This window comes from Lepisma saccharinum, chromosome 26, assembly GCF_977018435.1.
Source record: "Lepisma saccharinum chromosome 26, izLepSacc3.1, whole genome shotgun sequence".
Classification (NCBI taxonomy): Eukaryota; Metazoa; Arthropoda; class Insecta; order Zygentoma; family Lepismatidae; genus Lepisma; species Lepisma saccharinum.
The window spans coordinates 2470378-2496468 of NC_139254.1; the positions used below are offsets into that span (position 1 = coordinate 2470378).

Sequence of the window (26091 nt, forward strand, 5' to 3'; positions counted from 1 at the left end):
GAAGCAGTAAATTGCAGTAGTCTGTGAGTGGCTGGTGATTTCGGTATGGTGGGGTTTAGGTTAACGCGGTGAAATGTAAAAAAAAATGTTTTTATTATAAGTTTAAATTTAGTAAGTTTCATGCATGCAAAGTATTTAATACCTAAGGAAGGAGAACTTGAAAAGATCACAACTCTTCTAACAGTGTACGAATTCATTTGAATTCAAAATGTAGTGTTCTGCATTGCAATTCCTTTCAATAGTATCCCATTTTATTTTGTCATTTTAAATCTACGGGAACAAATTGTAAATCATATATAATAAAATGTATGGATTTGTAGAAAGGAGTCACAATTTGTTGTTTTAAAAATGCATTTGTTCATAGGTTTGTAGTTAGTTGGGTACCAGTTTCATAGATCGGAGACACATTATTGTCAGTTCCAGTACATAATACGACCACCTATGGAAAATCATTTACCGTAACTGCCACTAAAGACTGGAATTTCCTCCCAACCTCCCTAACATCCATCAACAGCCATAAGCTATTTAAAAAGAATCTCAAACAGTATCTACTGGCAAGGCAGCGGGTAACATTATCGTATGAGGGAAACGGATTCCTTCAAATTTACAGGAGAAAGTACTTACGGAAATCATTTTTTTTAAGCGTTGTGGAAGTTCCTGAATATAGATTTGATCCATTTTAATGTGAATGCGTGTTGTTTTCTGCGAAAATCTCGGTAACAGTAGTATAAGCCGGAGACGGATTTCTTAAAATTTACAGGAGAAAAGACGAGAAAGTACTTACGCAATTGCGTTCTTGGGGACTTTCTGAAGCCGGGGAAATTGTTTTTTAGAATCGTGCAACGTATTTTGCCTGTAAATAAGGTATTTTTCGTCAATCATGCATCTCCGTTGTACGATAGCTCGTGTCACCATTACCGTCGACTACGTGAATCAAATGTTCCGTGCGTTCGGTTATGTAACCCCCTCACAGTGTAGCAACCACGCGGAAGTTTGACAAGATGACGTGTGAGCGGTTTTTTTTTTCCAATGTAAGGTAAGACTCTAGTTTACGTCCTTTTCCTAAGGAATACGTCTCATATATCGTTGGAAAGCTTATTTTATAAGGAATTCAACAACGTAAAGGTACTACTTTACTATACCTGAGACACCTGGAAATGATTCCTTTCGCACTTTCTTACATTGCTAACGTACTATTCTGCATTCCGGAACACTTATTTAGGTGAAATAATGGAATTCGTAAAGAAAATAATGTATATTTCTTACATTTACGAGTACTTACTGTTCTTGTTTATTTCCACACACAACATGGCGGTAGCTTACCGTTGATCGCAATAGCGCGTCGGAAATAATTTTTTTTAACATTAAAAACACTTTAGGAATTTTAAATTGACTTTTTTACTGACGAGGTATGCCTACTAGGTTAGGTTAGGCCTGTTAGGTTAGGTTCCATTAGCACTCCTTTCGTTCAATTTAGCATATACGGACAACATCGGCTTGTAGCAGCAGCAATATCGCGTATTGTGCTCTCGTAAAAAGCAAATGGCGGGAGCAGAAATAGCACGTTGGAGAAAGATTTTCGTATAAAACCACATGGATTCGCATTAAAATGGACCAAAACTACATTCCGGAACATCAACAACACTCCAGAAAATGAATTCCGTAAGTACTTTCTCCTGTAAATTTGAAGGAATCCGTCTCAGGTGTAGTAAAGTGTTACCAACGTAAATCCCAAAGCGAGGAAAAATTTCCTGAAGGAGTGAGTCGAGAAAAACCGATGTTGTCCGGATATGCGCAATTGAACGTACTGAGGAATTTTTTAGATGATGAAGCACACATTATGGGGTGAAATGAGTGCTAATGGAGCCTAACCTAACCTCGTAGGCATACCTCGACCCCGTGAATGGATAGTGGGGCTATCGTGAACAGAAAGTGTAAAAATAAAAAGGTACTTACCCGAAGAGATGCCGGGTGCCGCACCACGATCGCGCACCGCGAACGCAAAGAAGCAATCACCATGCAGATAAGAACGTAAAGTAGAGTCTAGCCTCAATTTTCGCTTCAAAATCTTTCGTGAATAGTTTGTGCGGCATTTATCGGTTCATAAGTTTGGAAACACTGCACATCAGCTGACGATACTGCATATTAGCTGACGATAGACAACGTGAGTCAAAATTTGCGCGCCGAATTAACAACGACCAATAAATGATTATAATGTTAAAAATAACGCTTTTTTCATGGAAAAAAAGTGATCCCCAGCTTCAAAAATCTTCCGCTATGCATATGAGGTAAGTAGCAATGAGTTTAATGTGTTTCCGGCTTATACTACTGTTACCAAAATCTCTGTCCGACATGCTGTTTCTGCTCCCAAAATTTGCTTTCTGCACGAGAGTGCAATGTTCCGTGTGTTAAGATGATGCAACCCCGTAGCCAGTGTTTCAGCCTCGCCATGTTTTCACTAGAACATGACGTGTCGAGTATTTTTGATTTTTTTTAACTATGCTTGCCTAACCTAACTTAACCTAACCTAACCTTACGGAAAATGGTTTTTAGGGCTAAGGTGAATGGTTTTTGGGGCTAACGTCAATGGTTTGTGGGGCTAACGTCAATGGTTTGCGACATATTAGCATAATTTCAAATCCGGGCACGAAAGTAGATATTTTCCGGTGAACGAGGTTGCAACACTGCATAAATCGACAAAACACTCTCAGAACGCTCCCCAGACCAGTACGATATCACGGCGATAATGTGTTACAGATTCGAAACAACAAGTAACAGTAAGTACTCGTAAATAGAAGAAATAGACATTATCTTAGTTAGAAATGCATTATTTCACCTTAAGAAATGTTCCACATTTGAAAATAACACATTAGCAATGTAAAGAAGTCCGAAATATATGATTCATAGGTGTTTCCCTCATACGATAATAGTACCAGGCAGCGAAATACTTAATCACGAGCAACTTTTCATTAATAAAAATACGCACTGTAACATTTGGCAACTGTGCATATAAATCTTATAATTTCATAATTTTATTTCACTTCATTATTATTATTATATTTTTCATTGTTCCAGATTACTGAATATATATGAATATGTACTAAAACAAAAGCAACAAACATTAGAGACCTATGTATAGCTATAGGTATAGGTATATAGATAACAGTATAGGTAAATCTGTTTTTCTTTTTCATTATTTATACATATACGCGTATATACCTATATATTTAATTGTTCTTATTTGTATTATGTAATCCTTTTCATGTTTTTATTTTTATTTTTTTTCTCAATGTATACTCTTTATTCCATTGTATTAATCTCCCAGACAAGGGTCTGTTGTAAGAACTGCCCTAGAGGCCGAAACACGCCCGCTCCAATAAAGGTGATTTTATTATTATTATTATTATTATTCACCCAAGGTACTTGTTTACTATCCTTCGGACACATTTATTTATTTTTACAGAAGAAACTACTTACCGTAATAAGTTCCTGTAGCATTGTCGAACATCGGGAAGGTGTTTTGTGTGATGTGGGAATGTTCCATAGCTGAAATTCATGTTGTTCGTTGAAAATTAATTCTCCGACGGAGAATAGCTAGCCCCACGAACTATTGGCGCGTGGTTAGGTTACTTCTGTTAGGTTAGGAAACATAGTTAAAATTTGGTGCCGTGTTAGTATCAGGATCTAGAAATTGGAAATAATTGCGAACCATTGGCGCTAGCCCCACGAACCATTGGCGCGTGGTTAGGTTAGGAAACATAGTTCAAATTTAATCAAAACAACGTTGATACACCTTCAGGAATGTTCCGCGAAGCAGATACGTAAGTACGAATGCCAAAAATTGACGAAACTAAAACATTAGAGGTGTCCGAAGGATAGTAAATTTTTACCATTATTAAAAACTGATATTTTGTGTTTTGCATGGTTCGTACTTACCAATTGTGTATTGCGGACAACACTTTTTCTACTAAAATAATGCATTTTTCTAAGTGCTACCGAACACACATAACGTTTTGATATCACTTACTTTGCGAATATAGCTTCTTTTGTTTTTGAATATCAGTGTTTCCAACCTTCTTCACCGAAAAATTCCTACTATCGTGTTCGCCACGTGTGCAAATTGTACATTATACACGGGTAGCTGACGGATATCCCCACGAACCATTCCGATAAGGTTAGGTTAGGCAAGCATAGTTAAAAAAAAAGAAGAAAGAGGTTGGAAACATTAACATGATTTCCCGGTCAAATAGATACCACAATGAAAGAAAATACCTCGACTAACGTTGGAAACCTTAGAGAAACTCATTTCCGTAAGTAGTTTCTTCTGTAAAAATGAAGAAATGTGTCTCCGATGTATGAAACTGTTACCAATAGTTGTTTGTAAAAATTCCGGTAACAGTTCGTTAGGTATAATTTAACAATACAGGGAATTTATCCAATTTGTTTGAAATTTGGGATACTTACTAATTTGGGCCTCTTAATCACGAATCTGCACTTAAAATTTGGCACTCACATATAAACTTGGAGCTTATTTGGGGGCAGGTGACTCCGGCCAATTTCTAACATGTCTTTAACAGGGACTCTAGAGAAAGCCGGGGAGCCGGTGGGAAATTTGGAAATCTAGGGAGTAGAAATAAGAATTTAATTTAGATTATTTTGCTATTTCCACGTGTGAGCGCCAAATTTTAACTGCAGATTCGTGATTAGGGGACCAAAATTAGTAAGTATGCCGAATTTCAAACAAAATGGAGAAATTCGCGGTATTGTAAGACTTAAGATGACTGGACCCCTCTCCGATTTTCTTCATATTTGACGTAATAAGGAAACCTCGGTGTGACTTGGCAGCCCTTCAGGCAGTGCATTTTGGATTCTGACCCGGGGAGAGGAAGTTGTTTTCCTCAAGGTAGACACTTTGTGAAGGTGTCCGAGGTACCACGATATGGAGAAGAAGGATAAGTACTTTCCGTAATGTTTTAAGTTCCGAACTTGCACTCACTCACTCAATTACTCCCGATAGTGACCCCTCCCCAGGATGCTGAAGGAGTAAATTGGGCAGGTCAGGTTTGCTACTCTCATCACTATTACACTCCTGCATTGTGACTGTGTTGTGCATGTTTTTTTAATATTTTATGATTCTTAGTATTTCTACATTTTCTGAATATCTGGTGTGTGCATACAATGTTTTCCATGTGATTAATAAGTTTCAGGCAGATGCCTCTTTCACAGCTTAGCCAGCACATTGAGTGGTCAACTTTCAATTTCACTCTGAAGTTTCGGGGTTTAAATCCTTATATTGGCATGGGTGTACAGTTTCATGTAATCATCGCTTAGTGTGCTACATGATGCAAATACAGTGCTCAAAAAATCTCCTTCGGAGCCAGGCGCCAGCTCTGAAAATCAGGTGCCAGATGAAAAAAATCAATGGCTAATGAAAATACGGCAATATTACAGCAAGACATCACAGTCGCCATGCTGAAATTTTTCAGTTGCCATGGCGACCGGGATTTTTTGAATCCTGTGCAAATACTAATATTTTCACTACCTACATAATATATCTGAAACAAATGCTTCCTGTAATTTGAAAAGGAGAAATTAAGTTTCCAAAGTTCAAATTCCTTCCACACTTCTTGTTGATGGTGTAGTGGTAACATCATCATCTTGTAATCAAAGGTTCCCAGGTTTTAATACCCACATTCCTAATTTAACTAGAAAGTAAAATTAATTTATATACATTCCTTGAAAATATGTAGTTCCTGCTGCATTGTTGCACCTCTATGATAAACACACCACAGCTGCATCCTTGGCTTCAATCATGTCGTGACCTGACATTCATTCAAAAAATACAATCTTCCAACCAACAAGACATTTCCAACTTTCTTGCGGGTGTACAGAAGATCACCCGCACACTCCTTCCACTTATAACACCATTAAGCCTTGTTTCCATGATATGAAAAACTCAATAAGTACAAATGTACTTGGTGCAGAGTCTGAAGAAGACCTTGCTAGAAGGTTGAAACGTTACGTTTTGTTTATGTTTTATAATAATATATATTGAGTTTTTCACTCCTTCCACACTCAACTCCAGTTCTAAATGCCTTTCTTGTCCTCTTGTAAACATTATGAAAAGCATTACATGATCAACTCTGTCCAAGACAATCTTGATCCCTGCCACGAAATGAGAGCTATGCAACTACACTCGTCTGGCGTGACGTCGCTGATTTTTAATTCAAACTCTGGTAGAATTTTCACACTATTTTTCGTTTTCCAGTAGCAGCGAACAAGAGTGATTTAACATGGGCAATACAGTAAGTGCAGCAGAACTCACTGCAGCCAAAATTGTGGGTACAAATGCCTTCAAGGATGATGGCTTGGAGAAATTCGAAGACTCGCCACGTGATTGCAAATGTCCATTGGATATAAAGGTAATTCACTTATTTTTGTCTTTTTGCCTTGTTCCTAATATTTGTGCGACATTATCTTATGGTATCTCAGTCATAACTGTGGGGGAAAATAACGATGAAACTTATAGTTTGGGAATCACCAAGATAGCAGTGCTGCTTCAGAGTTGCGCAAGAATTTACAATACCGGACCCTTCTGTAATTTCTATGCTACTGCTTATACTCACGAAATAATTAGTCGTGATGATTTATCTGAGGTTAGCATGTTGTAGAAATAGTTCATTAACGTGTGGAAGTTGTAAAATAAGCTTTTCCATTCTCGCAATGATTCTCCGTATACAAGTATGGTAACCATATTTGTTGATATGAACAGTTGGCGTTCGCAATTAGTTACGCTGTCTACAGTGTTGCCACTGTTGATTTCATACTTGGAGAGCATAGATCATGTTAGAATGCCGGAAGAGAACAGTAAAAAAGTTGTTGATGACAGGTAAGTTTGACAACAATGCATCGATCGTAAAATTGCAGGATACGAAATTGACATCTTTGATGAAGAACGTTTGCCGTTAAAGTGCTACAAAAATAAGATTTTTTTATCGGTTCGTTATCACAGTTAGTGCAAAACCATTCACGGGTAGCTCCACTGACCATTCTCGGTAAGGTTAGGTTATGTTAGGTTAGGCAAACAGTTAAAATTTGGGGTCGTAGAACCATGCACGGATAGCCCTACAAACCATGCACGGTAAGGTTAGGTTAGGCAAGCATAGTTAAAATTTGGGGTCGTAGTAATGTCAGGAATGTATATATTTCGTTTTTTAAATATTGGAAACACAAAATCTTCTGGTAAATAATGAGCAATCGTGCATGTCTGTTCCGATCACGGACCACTCAATTTAGCTTATTTTGCAATTTCTACACGTGACCCCCAAATTTGTGAGTATGCGAAATATTACAAAAATCGGGGAGGGGTCCGGTATTGTAAATTCGCTCCCAGAGTTGTAACAATGTAAACCTCAAGTTTGATGCTATAATAAAGCATTGGTATGAACATCTTTCAGAATTTAAATACAATATTCTTTTGACTTTATCTTTTCTATTTGTGTGAGGTGTGAGGTGTGAGGGGTGACCTTCGCTGTAGGCACCTAAATGTCAACCCTTCTTCCACGCAGTATACCCCGGTGACTGCAGTATTGAAGGCCAATGAGGCTCTGGAATCCAGATCTACAGCCAGTATAATCCTCTGCAGGGCTTGTGTTGTCCGTGTGTGTGTGTGTGCCCCTTCATTCATTTCATCTTACCATTCATCCTCAACTTCACGATTATTAGAGCTACATGTTTATGGAGAACAAAACATGAAGATTTCGGTACAAGAACTGGGGATATTTCGGGATCAAAAGTGGTATATAAAATGGCATTTCGGTGTCACAAGTTAGTTTAGTCTTCAGAAAGTGTTGCGATGGTAAATAAACTTTAAATTTAATGTTTAAGAGTTTATTTCCTGATTTGCAGTTTATTTTGCGAAAAAAAAACATGGTAGCAAAATGCACCTCACAGCTTTCAAAAATATGAAAAATGAATATGACATTGTGTTATTTCATATTTTCTGTTCGAGTCAAAAACGAAATATGCATTCCCCTAGCAATTGGTCAAAAGTAGCAGAAATGCATAGTAAAATAAACGAAATCAATCATTTTCTATTTGTGTACCTGTCATCTAGAATTTACCTCAACTTCATGTAAAGAAGCTACGTTTTGGCATTTTTGGAGGCCAGTCTAAAAGTGTTTAACCTCGCATAACTTCCACCAAAAATTTCTCTTGTCGACTGCAGGGCATTGTCGCCACTGATTTTGGTGCAAGCGAGCAAACCTTGTGACAGGTGGTGCTGCAAGCACAGACCTCTCCACTACCAGAACATTCACATCTACGACAATGTGGCAGGAAAGCACTCAGATTACCCATGCGAAGGAAACTGCGACCCCTGGTAAGCAGAGAGCAAGACTTTTGCCAATTGACGAAAATATAGGCGCAACTTGGTGGTTGCAAGTGGCTGGGGGTGGGAGAATTGCCCCCCCCCCCAGATTTTCAGGTTACTAAATTTAAAAGTTAAGGATAATTTTGTTAAGCTCCTGGGACCAGAGACTCAAAGTATTGAGTATTTTTTTATGATGGTGCAAATGTAAGCTATTTAGCAAAAGTGTTGTGGATGCTATTTTTATGGGATTGAAAACTTATAAATTCTGTTCCCGAAATTTAAGTCCCAAGTTGGATTCTCCCCCCCCTTCCCCCAAGTTAAGTCCCAAATTCGATTTTCCCCCCACCCCCTCCTTCCCCAAGTTACGCCCATAGATGAAAACACCCACATGAAGTCCCGGAAAGTCATCCAGCAGAGTGAAATGTATGATTTGGTGCGAGGTTAAACATTCTAGCCTTCCGTGTTTGCCTTATCCTGACTTTTGCGTGTGACTTTGGTGTCAAACCTCTGTGTTGCATGTCTCCCGCTACTTGTCGCTTCATTGTGAAATCTCCTCAAGATATTCTGGGTTATTCGCTTTAATATATGTGACAGTAATTGTGCATTTTCTTTTTCTCATGCAGTTATCGCGTCATGTTACGCTGAACGGTGGTAGCGAAACCATAGCTGCAGCAGAAAATGCTGCTGCCAAGATAATAGGCAGTAACGACGATCACTGGGCCAATTCAAAATTTTCAGGCTCCGAGTGTCCAGTTGCGCATGGCGAGGTGAGTGCATTGAAGAAATGTCATTCCTTTGTAGTTAATGTATGTAAAATTGAAATATGATGGTTAATTGCGACTTCGATACTTGCTTAGTGCTGCTTACATATACTTTACATGCAAGTACTGCATTAGAAAGTTGTAATCTGTTAATATGCATTTTATTATAGCTCTTTTCCAGTGTGTTCTATATGCTGGCAAGGGAAGTGGGGAGCGGGGAAGCGACCAAACCAGCGCAATAAGAAACACAGCAGCATGTAGAACGAGGTGTACATTGTAGTTCCTCCCCTCGATGTCGTAACTCTCGGCGCCACCGGTTGTCTGCTGCATATTCCCTACTCCCCACTTCCCTTTCCATCATACAGAGTGCCCGCCGTAATAGTAGAAAAGACCTATAACCAATTACTTTAAATTATTCCTCTATTAGACATAACGTTCTCTTTATTTTCTTAAAAATTGCAAATGATATGTTTTGTACTGTAAGGATACTCTTAGAGTGTAACTGCAATATTCATGTTTTGGGAAAAGGACACAATATCAACTTATTATACCGTAATGAAGAACTGCTTATTCTCGTTACTGGTTTGAGAAAGATCTGTTAATTGTGATGGCCACTGCCACCATCCTCTTGAGAACTTGTAGTGTTGCTGGTACCCTTGGTCCTTTGTACCTCCTAGAGAAGGTAAAATATTTTCCAACGTTTATGAAGATTACTTTGTTTATGAATGTTTTCAGTTGGTTTTACGTTGCAGAAATGTGTTATTGTGAAGTAAAGTACATCTGTTATCGTAGTGTGTTATCTTACCATGAAGAAAAACAGCCCGTATTCTTTGTGCAAGTGAGTATAGCACCCAACAAGACGTTCCACAACAGCAGCTATAATTTTATGTCGTTAGGTTTGGAGCTGATAGCAATTTCTGACATGTTCTTTTGCTATTTTAATGTGCATATACATGGTTTTTACTAATGAAAATTGGCGAAAATACTCTGAGATGGCAGGTTTTTACTTACTTGAGCTCTACTTTAGGATCAAATATTTCCATTGTTTGTGTTTTCCATGCACTGGAAGCAATTTTATATTACATAAAACATCGAAATCTGCCAATTAAATAAAAATCAACATACTGTATTTACTTATTGCACACTTTTTTCCAAAATGTTTGTCCCCAAAAACTGTGGTGCGTATTATGCACAGAATAATAAACAGCCAACATGATACCACACATGGTCATTTCATGATTTTGTGACGCCTGCATTGATCTTTTCTGTTTACGGAACCCTATCATGTTATATATTGTTGTAAAGCTTAAATTCTGTAGTTTCTAAATATGGCAACAGTATTCCATTCAAGATGGTGACAGTACTGTGCAATGCGGTTGAAATGAACTCATCACAAAATGAAGGAACATTCTGATTTTTATGGTGCTTTGGATGAAGAAAAAGAATATAACAATTTAAATGTATTACTGGCCAAATAGTGACATATTTGGAGTGTGTAATGCCTTAATGGAAGAAATTTTTTGCTGTTAACTGCTAATTTGAAGGTCCTGAATGTGCCTCCTATAAATGGTACGTTAGTCATGGAAAAAGTATATATTTTGAAATTTTTTTTAGAAAAAGTAAAGAGGAAATGAGCAAAACTGCATATAAAAGTCTAAAGGCTACATCCCACAACTTTTCATTTTGAAATGTAATGTTCTGCTACACTAACAAAAGCAGTCTGTTCTGGCGTATTTCATGCATGCATCTCCTACAACGAAGAAAGCCATTTCGTGCACCTGAATTATACTGCGCATTATATATGAGATATAATTGTTTGTCACTTTTCCCTATCAAAAACCAAGGTGCGCATTATACACGCACGTGCATTATACACACGTAAATACGGTAATTCTTGAAGGGGTACAGTGAGTAAATGGTCTCGTGTAGCCTGGTGAGCTTGCGTGGCTTTTGGTTTTGCTTTTGCTGTTAGGTGTGCTGTGTTGCTTGTTCGTCTGTTGTTCCTAAGTGGCAACTGTTGTGGTAAGGTGTTGTGCAATGTTTAATTTATTCGGGAAGTGCACGATATCATATGTTTCCTTGATTTTTGTGTCAATCAGCATGTGATCTGTGCTAAGCACGCACTCATAGACACCAAAATCAAGGAAACTCACTCCATCATGCAGTTCCTGCATGGGCTAAACATTGATAGCGGACAAGCACACCACACGTTGATTCCCCTACTACAACAGTTAATGCCAGGCAACAACACAGAGGGACAGTTGACAACAGCACACCTAGTGGCAGCCAGAGAACTAACAACAATGGAAGCACACCAAGCAACAGTGCAACAAGTTCCAGCGAGGATGGTGGCAGTGGCCACTGAAATGAATAGATAAAAAAAGCAGTTTTGTGGATATAGTGAGTACTAGATTTATCTACTACCACATCTTTCATTTCCCAAATATGAAAAGTTCTGTCGTTGTTTCTCCATGATTAGCTATTGTTACTTGCTCCTTGATCATTATTCAGTTTCCTGGTGTTAGCCCTTTCTATAGACACCCATATGTCACCCTCCCTGCCACAGGGAGACTAGCGAGGCACTGGCATCAGGACTCGCAGCCAGTGGAATCCTCCATTGGGCTTTTGTTGTGTGCTGTTGTTGTAGGATCCATTTCATCCTCTCACCATTCATCCTCATCTTTAACCAAAAGTGGCAGAAAAGCGAAGTAAAATAAATCAATTCAGTCCCCTACTTTGCTGTCATTGCAGTGTTCTGTTTTATGTATCTAGCTTCACACACCTTCTGGACTGTCATGCTTATTTGACCTTGTATGTGACTCTTTGTGTCTTGTTTTTACAGTGCTACAAATACAGATGTCTTCCATGTCATATGTTTTTAATATCACTTCTTTATTTACAGGAAAATTTTCAGGTGCACGTGACCATCAACAGTGATGCTTCTTTGGACATCCTGTATTTAGAAAACCATGAAATATGTCTTGAGTAATTTTACATTTGGAATTAATTGAATTATGGTAAAAATAATTATAGAAGCTTCATCATAATTTGTTATATATTTAAGGTAATTACAGTATACATACTCTTTTTCTGCCTTTTCCTTGCAGAAGTCCTTTGAGAGATTTGTGAGTGAATGCCCGGCAACCCCAAGAGGTGAAGCCACTCAGTATGATATTGATCCAGCAAATATGGTAAATGGACAGACGGAATTTGTAACTTAATTTGTCTAATAGGTCCGAACGTAGGAGAAAGCTTGAAACCTTATTGGCAGTTGGTTAACTTACTCTAAGGGGCATGAGGGTAGGGTGAAATTTGCATGTAGCAGGGTGTGCCATGTCTTTGAACAGTGTGTGTGTTGAAATTCACTTGCATCTGTGCATATACATGGCAGACCTTATCAAAAAAAGGAAGTCTTATCAATAAAGAACGTTTTTTTTAATATAAATCAAATTCATTCACTGCAAATAGAAATCTATCATGTTCCACCATTTTTATGCAAATACAAGTGGATGAAGCAGATGTAGTATTTTCCCAGTATTTGAGAGTCAGTCACATTTGAATCTAACCACTCATGTAGCCAACACATGCTTTGCACTTGTAGCAGAATAACCTGGGACTGCTCCTATACCACAGGTTTACAACAGTTTTATGTTTGCAATTAGCCAAAAGTGGCGAAAAACAACATAAATTAACAAAAATGCAAACACAGTTTGTATAAACGATACATGTAATTGCGAAAGGAGAATATCCAAATCTCTCACAACAAAAATATTGTGAACAAAAAGTGGCAGGTAGTGGTTTGAAGTGGTATCATGTTGGCTGCAGTGTGTATATATATTCGGATTTGTGAATACCCAAAACTGGTTTGGATTGTTAGTTTTCTTGCATTGGTTGAAAGTTGTGATGTTCCTTTTGATGTGAGTCACAGGATTACTACATGAAGGTAGTTGCCCAATCTCTGTGCTCGGTAGGGTTATGGGACTTTCCTTTATGTTGCAGCTACAATTAGCCCTCTCAGGACGTGATAGCGGAGGAATTTAATTTTCTTACATTTACTGAAGTTTATTGTTGTCATTAAAAGACGTTCACAGTTATTTAATGCCACTATTGTCATATACACCATCATAATACAAGGAAACTTTCTATTTAAAAAATAGTTGCTAACAAAACATTTTCTTACACATCTGTTTCATCACACACTAGTCATGGCAACTGATTCAACAACAGGTATATCTGTTGCTATGATGCCAGGGGTCTTTCACATACATCCCACCCTGGGCATGGTTGTTTGTGAATGTTCATTCATCAATTTCATCATGCCCGACCCTGTGGCCGAGCGGTTAGCACATCGCGCTGCGACGCCAAGGGTCCCGGGTTCGAATCCTGGTCGGGCTTGGTTGTTTGTGAATGTCCATTCATCAATTTCATCCTTTCATCACTCATCCTCATCTTCGCAAATTAGCCAAGAGGCACAAAACGCGAAGTAAAATAAACTAAATAAATCAATCAATCAATCAATTTCATCATGTCATCACTCATCTGCATCTTCGCAACTTGGCCAAAAGTGGCACAAAAGCAAAGTAAAATAAAGTCAATCAATCAAACAGATATATCTGTGCAAAACTGGATAGTTTTAGAGATGTGTAGAAACCAAAATTGGCTCCAGCTTCCAGTATAACTTTTAATCCAAAAACTAAAAATTTCATAACACTAGCAACAGTATTAACAGAAATAAATAAAATATGTATGAGTTGTGTTCATGTACATGTGTGGTATTTTTGAAGACTGTGAGGTTCCTACGCTCTGAAAAAGTATTTCTGATTGAATTTGAATGGAGACTGATACACCACAATCAGCTCAACACCATTTGAACATGAAGCCATCGTTCTTGCTGGAACATGCAGACAACAGCCATACTTTCATTCTCGGCATGATGTCCACACGAGTTTCTCTTGGCAGCGAATAACCCTCATTGGTACACCTGGCTTTATATAGATAATGAATGAACAATATGTTAATTGTAGGCAAGTCTGGTTAGAGTAAACATGTCGTTTGGTGCAGTAAATCTCTTCCCTTTCAGATGCCTCCACCGAACCAAAGACCAGCACCAGATCAACCATTTCCACTCCCTACAGCGAGGCAGGTTTCAAATATTCCCAAGTCAGGCACAGAAGACTTCTGGATCTACCCATCACAGCAGGTAAGGATGATAGCATGGAAGATTTTAATTTGGACTTGACAGATATGGAATTTTCCCATCCCTAAAGTTTGGATATTTTTCTAATCAGATTTCATATATGGATTATTCAGACATCTGAATTGTCAGGATTATCTGGATATCCTATTTTCAAATATTCAGATTATCTGATGTGTGAATTATCCTGATAGTTTTATCATTTGTCTGTTTTTTAGGCTGTCCACATATTCTTTTATTCACCATGTTCATATTTCACTGTATCGATTTTCATCAAATCTGGATATTCGTTATCGATTTTTTGCCATCTCTGTTTGCAATGGAAAGTTGTAAGTGGAGAAACAGTAGTGTGGAAACTCATGTGTATATTTGGAAGCATATTTCAGAGTTACAGGGAAAGAAATGAAAGAACAGAAAAATCAAGAGTTGACCAGTGAACCCTGACCATGACAGGTGTTATCTTCCTCCTTCGGTTCTGTCCTTGCCTGTTCACCATCCTCGCAGCTAGTATGTGAATGTGGAAAGTACATAAATGCATATCCCTATGCACAGGGTGGTCAAGGTCAACTCCAAGTCTTAAGTACCTGCAGAAATTTGTATAATGCCCATTGATTTACTGCGATCCCATGTGAAACACAACTGTTTAAAAACAATTAACAGAAAAGTTTTGTTTTTAATAATACTCTAAGTTGATAAATTTCATTCTGAAAACAGCTATAAATATGTGAAATTTAGGAATGTTTAAACTCATCTGCTAAAAATTATGCCTTTAATCAATGGAAATAAATGCCATAAGGTTAATGTGTTCCATAACAAGAAATGTGGAAAATAATAGATTTGTCTACATATAAGTGATACATTCTCTAAGATTGTAATGTAATTAGGAAATGGATTGATAAAGTCGATTGTAAATATTCCATGTCACTGACAGAATTTTGCTATGAAATATTCCTAAAGAGAGAATAGTTGTTATTTAATGGGTTTTTTTAATGAGATCCACTTCTGCTACACAATTTTTGTGTAAAATTCAAGTTATCCATAACTTACAGGATATTTAGGTTACTGATATTTTATGGATGAAATTTTCCTGTACTCTGGAAAATGAATGGTGAAGATCAGGTGTAAATATTCCATGTCACTGACAGAATTTTGTTTTGAAATGTTCCTAGAGAGAGAATGGTTGTTATTTATGGTGATTGAATTCTCAAATCTATCTCTCTTTATCTTTTTTTATTATTCAATACTTTGTATAGGTATTGCTTGCCTTGTAGAATTATTTCTCTTGAAAAGTTTGTGGCTCTTACAAGCACATAAAACAACCGTAAACTTTTCAAGAGAAATTATGGAAATTTTCATTACCTTATTTAAAAAAGAATAATGAGTACAGATTATACTGTATGTTTTCTGTATCATTAAATGAGAATAATAAACATACCGTTATAAATTTTTTCACTGTTGCTAGTTGAATTTTAAAATTTGCATCACTATGGTAGAGCCTTTCTAAGGAAGGTCACTACCACACAAGAATGAATTACCTTTAATCCAATCTTGTAATTAATAAATTAGAAGTTGTAGGGTCACATTTCAAATCGTGTAACTTTATCTTAGTTGGATTCGTGGCTTTCTAAGCCCATATTAGAAAAAAACTGTTCCTGAGGAAAATGAGCTACCACCTGATTTATTCTTATTTTGCCTACCCCTGGTGAAGATCAAACTAGTATTACTGATACCGGTCCATTGCAGACCTCCCCGATGGCGCAGTGGTAGCATCGTTGCCTTCTAATCAAGGGGTCCCAGGTTCAATACCTGGTGGAGGCACATAGTGGTTTGGATCCCACTTTAAACTGTAGGTCCAGTCCCGATTAGCTTTACTGTGCATAAAGTGGACTTAAAACTCCAAATCAATCAATCGGTACAGGTCCATTGTAGCAATGTAAAGTTATTGCAAAGATCTTTTATTGTAACATGACATTAATTTATGGTATCCTAATATATTTCCTGCATAGTAATATTGTTACATTGTTGCAGATGTTTTGGAATGCGATGTTGAGAAAGGGTTGGAGGTGGAAGGAGACAGATATTCGGCCAGAGGACATGGACTCAATAATTCATATCCACAACGCTAACAATGAATTAGCTTGGAGAGAGGTATGTACAAGTTTTGAATAAATTTAGTGCATATGTCCTCATACTGGTGTACCCTGAATTTTCATGTGTTATTGTGTTTCATATTGTACAATTTTGTGTTATCTTTTTTATTATTATTATTATTAATTGTTGTTTGTATGTATTTTGTGTCTTTCTAAATATCTTTTTTTGTATCTTTTGTAACTTTTTGAGTAATAAGTAGAGATATGCATATTTCGTTTTTGACGAAAACGTGAACTGTGAAATAACACATTGTAATGTTGATTTTCCATGTTTCTGAAAGGTGTGAGGTGCATTTTCCTACCCTGTTTTCTCACGAAATGAAGCGAAATGAACTGCAAAATACGAAATAGACTGTTAAACACAAAATTTCAAGTTTATTTACAGACATCAGAATTATCCTGTGATTTATGCAATTCACGGAAAATTGATTAATTCTGCTGTAAAGCTGTAAATATTTGAGAAGCAAAAATGCACATCTTTATACAGGAATACAATAAATACTCTGTTAACTACATGAATGTGCTATTGAAGGGATATGTTTAATTTTTTGTAATAAGTGCAGTTTTTATGTCAAATTTAGGATTCTATTCACAGTTTTAAAACCACTTTTGAACCCGAAATTAACTCTCTTTTTGTATCGAAATTATTTTGCTTTTTTATTTACTAGAAATATGTGCCTTTAGTAATAAGTTATAATTGTTTATGTAATCTTGGACTTAAACTTACATAAATGTCACTCTTGTTTAGACTTAAATTGATTTACCTGTAACAATCTTGGAGAAATATGAATAGACAGATTTTGCCCGAGAAATTCACATTTACCACAGATCGTCGACCGAGAGACAGCAACTGGAATACACTCCAGGGAACTGCACTCAAAAGATTGGCTCAGTTATTGTTAACATAGTTCTTGGTGTGGAAGCGCAGGGCAAAAGCTAGATCTGGATGTTATTTTAAGCCTTTCACCATTAAACCATAAGATGTATTTCAATGCAAATTGGAAGAAAGGCCTGTTACTTCCTGGTAAAAGCTCTGAAAGCTTTGTCTAGAGCTCAAGTTTTATATCAAATTACTGCTTGGGGTGTAATTTGCTGGAGCCATACAAAGGAAGAGAACTTGTTTAACATTCCAAATTACGAGATTAACCCATCCGCATACCATTTAAATGCCAATTTTTTTGCCATGAAATACCATTTAAATTTGGCTATCTCCCGTGAAGGTTGCACAGCAAGACAAGATGTCAAATATTGTGAAAACTATCCAAACAATTTACTTGAAAATTTTATATATTGAAGTGGAAGTATAGTAATAAGTATGCACATATGCAGTTTACTTGAAAGATAATTAGAAACTCACCTAATAAATTTGATCACACACATCTTTGCATTCCATTCCTCAACCTTTTATATTTTTCCTGCCACAGCCACCTCTTCCTCACTTTCACTACATTCTTCAATTTCACTAACACAAAATGAACTCCCGTGTTCATCTCCACTTCCAAAATCCACATTTTCCTCTTCATCGCTATCGAAAAGCAACTTTTCAATCGCAGAATCTTCTACAACATTCTTATGCAACATGTTTGCAAGACGTAACAAATGATGGTTTATTTACATGAGAAATTACTGAACAAAATACGCTTGAAATGGTATGAAAAACTTAGCAGCACAAACATACACGTCATAGATTTGAAAGATCATACAACCTCTGCCATCTATTGAATGAAAAAGAAACTTCGTGATGAAAATCGGGAACTCGTCGATTCAACGACGAGGTAAGCAGATGGGTTAAGCAACGAGGTCCTATGATTTCATATGTGTGTTAGTGGCTAGAAGTCTTAAGTCTGGTTATATTTTAATATATAATTATCTGGTGGTCTCAAGGTCATATTTGCTAAGACTGAGCCAGTTAACTCATATTCCCAAAAGTAGCTGCATCATATCTTCAGTGAACACACTGTATTCTCTGTCCTGGGAATCTCTGGAGCAAGGAAACGAGAGCAAGTCTCCATGCAGGTAGTGACTCGAGAGGGCTTGACCAATGAACAAGAGGGAATGGGATTGGGTGGGGTGGGTGGAAATGTGACTGCTGTTACCAGCTTTTGCAGCAGCATATACTGCTTCGCTCCGCACTCCCTTTCTCTACTGTTATGCGCAGCCTTGCTCCAGTGGTTGCCAGGATGGAGTATAGTAAACATCGTTCGGCCTTGGAATGTATTGTAAGTGGGAAGCACACACCAAAATGGTATTCCTATATTTATTTCATTTATAGGTTGGTTACCTACATTACCGCTGTGATTCTATAGTAATAAATCCTTTCATTCTCTCCAGAACAGTGTTGTGCTTTTCTTTCTCTGAGCATCATTCTGTTATTAATATTTCCACACAACTAAAACTTTACACTTCCAACTCTCATACACTTGATGCAACCCTTGATCATGTCAGGTGTATCATTGAAATATTACTTTGCGCTACTGGGGTGAGACATCAAGAAAGCAGAAGAAATTATCTTAGGATTGCAATTTAGAGCTGACATAAAGTAACTGAATGCAGTGCCTCGAAGGTTTATGCCTACAGCAACACAAGCCTTCCACCTGTCCCTGTCTTGGGCAAGGTCAATCCAACCTTTCCATCCTTACTGATTTCCTTTAGGTCCATCTCAACGTTTTACCTGCATCTTCGTCGTGGCCTTCCTACAGGTCTCTTCATCAGGTTTCCCAACAACAATCCCAATCCTGTAAACTCTTCTTTCTTCTCCCATTTGTGCCACATGGCCTGCCCACCTAAGTCTTCCTGATTTAACTATTCTAGTAATATCTAGTCATAAACTTGATCCAGGGACCTCCCAAAGTAGTAGTCCCCCCCCCCCCCAAGATCTGAATGGGGGAATATTTTACTTTGGGAGTATTTGCCCATTCATGCACGCTGTCATTATCTTGGAAACTAAGAAAGTCACTCATTATAATATTTGTCATGCAAATAAAAAAATCTTTTAAATTGTGTAATAGATTTTAAATAATACTACATATATTTATATTTTCTTTAAAGCACTTTTTTTTAGGGGGTTATAGTAGAAAACATGTCACTTTTTCCATCCAGCAATTATGAACTTTTTGAGTCACCAAAATCTTTGTAAGGTACCCAAAGATGATGTGCACATCTCATTTTTGTCTTGTGTGATTTCTAGGAATTCTAATTAAGTAAATATACCATCATGCTTGGTGAATTGTTTTGAAACGTTCGTTGATCAGAGAATTGTATTTACTTTCACGTCAGGTTCTGAAGTGGGAAGCACTCCATGCTCATGAGTGTGGGAGTCCAAAATTGAAGAGTTTTGGAGGCCGTGCTAAGGATTATTCACCACGTGCCAGAATAAGGTCTTGGTTAGGGTAAGTTGTGATGCTGCTGGTTTACTTATTTTTCGAGATGTCATTTGCTATATGAAGGTTTGTTTTTCATCTGTGTAAATTATTTCCACTATTGATCATAGTTGTTTCAGGAATGCAAAGATACAAATGAAAGATGAGTCCTGTGATTTCCTAGGATTATCACTGAACAGTATAATGTGCATTCATGTTTCCTATTCAAGTAATCAGTAGGACAAATTAAGTATAATATATTTTACTCCCACTTGGCATATGCTACACTACAAGGCTCACTTTAGTGAAGAATTAATTTTTTCTTGTATTTTCTCGATATGCCTCCCAAGTGAGGTCATTTCATTAATCAGTGATCATTCTCTGCCATAGGGAGCTTTCAGACTGAAGTGAGAAGCGACACGTGTAGAAAACCATTCATTGTGCATATCGAGGCAACAATATGCACAATTCATAATTGGGAAAAGAGAGATGCGGTAGTATATAAATACGGAGAAACTAGTACTCACTTTTATCTGCGAAGCTGTTTTTTCTTTTTCGATTAATTTGAGAGGCCACTGCCACCATCCGCGTTGGAACTTGCTGTACTGTTGCTTGGCGTGCATCTTTTGTTTGTAGTTCTCTGGCTGCTGCTAGTTGCGCTGTTGTTAACTGTGTGTCTGGGTCTGTGTAGTCTGCTATTTCCGGGTGATAACTGTTGTAGTAGGGGAATCCAAGTGTGGTGCGCTTGCCTGCTATTGATGTTTAGCTCGTGCGGGAAGTCCATTATGGCGTGCGTTTCCTTGATTTTGGTATCTACGAGCGTCTGGGCAATGTGTTTGACTTGAACCTTTGAATTTTATGGCTAGACGCTAGATGCACCAGACGCACAGTTAACAACAGCGCACATTCGGTCTCCAATTAGAAATTTTACTGTTTCCAGTTATCTTCTGAATTGGCACCACAGTTACTTCCTTCCATAATTTGGGTAAGATGCCAGTTTTTAATGATTGGTTAAAAAAATAAACGCTAGACAGGTGCAAGTATATCACTACATCCTTTGAAAATATAGTTAGGTATATTGTAGAGACCAGAATTACTTCTAGCCTTAATTTTCTTGAAGACATCAATTATATCTTTCTGACAGATTACAGGGGGAATATAGGATTAAAATACCAATCAGATTCCTGAATATCAGTGTCTTGCGGTTTAGAAAAATTACCCTCAAAATGACTCATAAATGCTTCAGCAATTTCCTTCTCATCATGCAATATTTTATTATCAGATGTGACAAGAGTAGACACCTTAGGACGTGAGCCATTAATTAGTCTCCAAAAATGAGTTTTGCCACTAGCGAAACAGGAATTTAAATAATTATAATATCTACACTTAGCATATTTGATCATTCTCTTAATTTCTTTCCTTAATAAATAAAATTTGGCATACCAAGTAAGTTTATTGGTTTTAATGTAAAGGGTCCGGCAGAAACAATCTACCACTTTCAACGGTTGGTAGCTTGTACGGCCCCGCAGTGAACATAAAACCAAGCAGAGTAGAGTGTAGCAGGAAGGAGGCCATTTTAGTTACAATGGAGCGTTGGACCAAGATGCATCGCGCTTTTGTGATTGAAGCGTATTTCAAAAGTGGTGACAGTGTGGTAGCTACGTAGCGGAAGTTTCGACAGCAATTCAACATTTGAAGACATGGAAGAGTACCAGAACGGCACACAATTCGAAGCTGGGTTGATCAGTTTCGTGCTACCGCAAGTGCCATGAATAAGAAGCCACCGGGAAAGCCAAGGACAGTGCAGACACCAGACAACATTGAGAGGGTACGGAATGCTATTGACAGGAGTCCTAGGTGTTCAGTAAACTTGAAACTGACAGGCCATGTCAACAAACAAAATATGTGATACTGGAGTAATGTGAATCCACAGGAACTCCACGAAAAACCACTCCATAGTGAAAAGGTCATGCTTTGGTGCGGTGTTTAGGCTTCCAGGATTATTGGACCCTACTTTTTTGAGGGTCATAACGGAAACGCAGTCACAGTCAATTCGGAACTTTACAGAGCCATACTGACGACTTTCCTGAATTACAGAGACAGGGCATTGATTTGTCATCAGTTTTTATTTCCAGCAAGATAGTGCAACTGCGCATACCGCTGGAGACAAGATGACAACGTTACGTACAGAATCATCTCACGTTTTGGGGACATATCGTGCTCAGCGAAATCCCCAGATCTTTCTTTCTTTCTGTGGGGGTACCTCAAGAGCCGAGTGTTTGCATCACGTGTCCCGAACTTAGAGATTCTGAAGTGTTGCATCAGTGAAGAGGTCAAGGCAATTCCACCTGAAATGCTGGTGAAAGTAATGGACAGTTTCATTCGTCGACTCCGTCAGTGCATCACAAAGGAGGGTGATTATCTCACAGTATGTGATTTTCAAAAAATAATTATTGTGTCATAAAATGGCATTATGTTATTTATCAATTACCACTCTCGTCCTTTACATTCCCTATGTAGTGTTACTGTAGGAACTATAATAAACTGGTACATTGTTTTTGCCTGACCCTGTACTTATAATAAAACCTTTTTTTCTTGTTAAGCATACATTTTATACTACATTTTATCCAAGGAGAACAACTTCTTTTTTATGATACACCATCTTAGGAATATTTCTGTTTTCTCAAGAAAATTGTGCAGCTCGGCAGCTGTAACTTATGGATCCAATCTTGATACAAGAATAGCTTTAGGAGGAGAAACTTTGCACACAACTTTCAAGGAGGTTGAAGAACTGCGATCTATCGTGATGTTCCTCCTATCCACGGAAGACTGACCAGATGCTTTAGAAATTACTTCTTTGTTAGTATTTGCTTTCTGCAATTATTTACTTCTACTTTTCTTTTCAAACACAAACCATTTCTCGCTGTTTACCTGATTACAATTCTTTGGATTAGCACTACCAGGAGTCTGTCCGTCAATGCGGTACTGAGTGGCGGACAAAACAGTTGGGTTTGATGTTACATGAAATTCATTTGTTTTCTCAGCCACGTCAGTAGGTGACACTTGAGCTTGGTTATTTTTCGCTAAAGCAGCTTCTACATAGGAAGTTGGTCGTCTACTGCCAGTCAGAAGCTTAGAATAAAGGGACATATTTTCATCTCTAAGATTTGTTACTTGCGATGTAAGGGACTTCACTTCATCGCGTAGCTTATCAACAGATTCGAGTACCTTTGAATAAAATGATTTATAACCAGAGCAATCGTTGCAGGAAGATGGAGAATCATTCAAGAAATTATCTGCAATATACGAGTCTTCACAACCTATTGCAACTCTTCTTTCTTGTTTTTTTACTAAAGGCACTGCTACTCGCAACAGGGGTAGATTCATTTCACTACTTGAACCAGAACTCATAAACACTTCATATTCAGATTTGCCAATTTTCACGCACTTCAGATGATATTTCGTAACGCATAAAGCCATCAATCTTAGTTCCGATTCACTCCTCCAGTTCCTGATCAAAGTCAACTTCCGGCGTTCCCAGTCCAGTTCAGAATTACTGTCAATCACTATTCGGAACGTAAACAAATCACCATTTGAAAACGATGTTCATGGATAACTGAGATTTGTGTCATGTGCTGTCCATATGTGTTTCTGGATTGACTAAGTTTAATTTCAGGTCCAATTTATGCGCAGAAAGTCCAATTGGAACTGGACATAGTTTTATGTACAATCGAAGTGCACTGGGTATCGAACCTGGAACCCCTTTAATTCCTAGATGACGATGCTACCATCCGGGAGACCCCTTGTGTGTTAATAATTGTCCCTTCATCCATCTCGTCTCATTCATCCTGGTCTTCACAATTAGTCAAGTGGCAGAAAAGTGAAGAAAAATAACCATGTATGTGCTGGCCTGAGCATGTGTGTTCTTTGTGTCCCTTCATCAATTTCATCGTATCATCACTCATCATCATCTTCGCAATTAGGCCAAAGGGGCAGTAATGCAAAGTAAAATAAACCGTCACTCAAAAATATAATTTGAGCTTCATTTTTTTTTGTAAGGGCAAGGAATTTTAGCCTCTGAAACATTAAATATTTGGGATAGCCGATATGAACATTTTTCCAGAACCGGTACAAAATTTACTGATAACCTTTGCACTAAATTACAGATTGTTTGGAGATAAATATGTATTAGATCAGTACACTGATATGCCTGTACCGGTTGATACCTCAGTATCTGTTCCATCCATAGGGATGGGATGCGTATACTTCGTGTGGAAAGAGCAAAGTTTTCTGTTGTGATAATAACAACAATCTTTTCATTTTCCAGTTATGAACTTCCTTTCGACAGACACGACTGGATTGTGGATCGTTGTGGAAAGGATGTGAGATACATAATCGATTACTACGATGGTGGCAGTGTTAAAAAGAACTACGAGTTTGCGCTCCTGGATGTTCGCCCTGCGATGGACAACGTTGAGAACGTATGGGACAGGATGAAGGTAGCCTGGTGGCGATGGTTCTACGAGCGATCAGAGGAGGCTCAGGAACAAACAAAGCTCAAATCATGATCAGCTCCATCAACCGCTGAGAGTAGTGGAAGTGTTCATCTTGTCAGGCATTTCTAGCCATAATGTGTCATAATTTATTTCAGCATTTTGTAGTAATGTGTAAATAATACTTTTGTTGAAATGTTGGGTACCAAAAGTGTTTTTTTTTTTTTGTTTGTTTTTTCAATCAAGTGTTTATTTTCCATTGAAATTCTCATGTAGGAAGATTGTGCGTTAATCCTGTTCCTAATGTTTGGTCAAAATTTGATGTAATTGTTCCAGTAAGGTATTCCAAATAAAACTAGAACTGTAAGAAACATAATGTTTCACATTATACGTTCGTTATTGTTCCTAATGTTTATATTGATGTTCAGTGGAAAAGTATAAGCTCCCTGCACACATCCACACAGAAAGGTCACTTCGGGCAGAACTTATTTAATAACTGGTGACACCACCTTTCTCCTGGATAACGGCATGAATGTTGTAGGGATCTTACGAGGGTTTGGAGGTGTACAACATTGAAGTCCAGCCTCTAGTTAATCAGGAGGCCTGTTCATGCATTTCACCTGCTATTCTAGTCCACAGATTCCCCATTGCACTCAAATTTTGGAATTGGCAGGCTAGTCGGCTATAGGTATTTTCAGTTCTTACGGCGGGCACTCTAGAAGCTGGCAAGGGAAGTGGGGAATGGGGAAGCGACCAATCCAGCGTGATACGAAATGCAGCAGCCTGTAGAACAAGGTTCACGTAGTACATATTTCTGCCACATTGTATCTCTCGGCACCACCGCTGTTGTCTGGTTGGTCTGCAGCGAATTTCCTGCTCCCCACTTCCCTTGCCAGCTTCTAGAGCGCCTGCCGTAAGAACTGAAATGACATAGTCAATATATGTATGTGTTGCGGAATGCTCATCGTTAGTTAACAGATTTTTAGGTGCTAAATAAGAAGGATTTAGGACTTTATTAACTCCATTTTAGGATTTGTACGTGCTTATAATAAATTAATATGCATAATTATTAATTAATAATAATTTTATGAAATATCTGGTTTTAGGTGCAATTTGTGTACAACAATTACTATTTTTATTGCTATGACTATTCTTTGATTATAAAAAATATGCAATTTGTCCAATGCAAAAACTTTATCATATTTTGAAGTACTGCCCCACCATATGCTTTTAAATGTTCTCCGTGGTATTCTTCCAGTTGTCTGTGAATAGGCGCTTGTACAGTTATGGACACTTTTGGATTGTAACAATTCCATTAACTTTCAATGTGGTCGTTACAATCCAGAAGTGTCCGTGGAGAACCTTTCTCTATGATGCAGGAAGTTATTGGTGCAAACTCCTTTCACCTAACTGTTCTAGTTCATTTAGGCATTTTTAGGTCCAATAGAATTTCAGTAGAAGGGTGTTGTGTACATGAAACGCAAAGATATCTAAATGGCATATGTCTAAGACGTAGCAAAAAAAAAAATAGATATGGACCTAGAAATCCGTTCCCTACTCATCAAGGTGTGTCCTGGCATACATGGCAGTTGTTATTCTGGTAGACAGGAGGTTCTGTTTTGCTTGTCATGGAGATATTGGCTAATAGGCAACACAGTCTTTCAGAATGCCAGGGTATCAATGTTATTTCAAGGATTCAGTCACTTGTACCAGAAGGTGACATGGTAAGAAAAACACCTACAGGATATCACAGAACCCCCTCC

The 26091-nt window shown here is 37.8% G+C and overlaps 1 protein-coding gene across 4 annotated transcripts; it reads left to right on the plus strand.

Moving 5' to 3' along the window:
• Cchl (Cytochrome c heme lyase) lies at positions 1-24704 on the plus strand. Of its 4 annotated transcripts, none has more exons than XM_083112826.1 (8): positions 1-75; positions 6269-6422; positions 8995-9138; positions 12240-12323; positions 14213-14332; positions 16355-16474; positions 19753-19865; positions 24163-24704. In XM_083112826.1, exons 2-8 carry the CDS (start codon positions 6294-6296, stop codon positions 24401-24403), a joined length of 951 nt encoding a protein of 316 aa, XP_082968952.1. In that variant the 5' UTR covers positions 1-75; positions 6269-6293; the 3' UTR covers positions 24404-24704. The 4 variants fall into 4 exon arrangements, with proteins under 4 accessions (XP_082968952.1, XP_082968954.1, XP_082968953.1 ...); XM_083112828.1 differs by having other exon boundaries at positions 29-75; positions 6272-6422; XM_083112827.1 differs by having other exon boundaries at positions 52-111.
• Positions 24705-26091: the final 1387 nt, after the last annotated feature.

What these genes read in the sequence shown, in the direction of transcription:
- Cchl (XM_083112826.1), top strand. Translation starts at nt 6,294, where the DNA reads ATGGGCAATACAGTAAGTGCAGCAGAACTCACTGCAGCCAAAATTGTG. An exon ending in ATATTGATCCAGCAAATATG is followed by an intron (nt 12,324 to 14,212) that starts GTAAATGGACAG and finishes CTTCCCTTTCAG; the next exon opens with ATGCCTCCACCGAACCAAAG. An exon ending in ATGAATTAGCTTGGAGAGAG is followed by an intron (nt 16,475 to 19,752) that starts GTATGTACAAGT and finishes CTTTCACGTCAG; the next exon opens with GTTCTGAAGTGGGAAGCACT.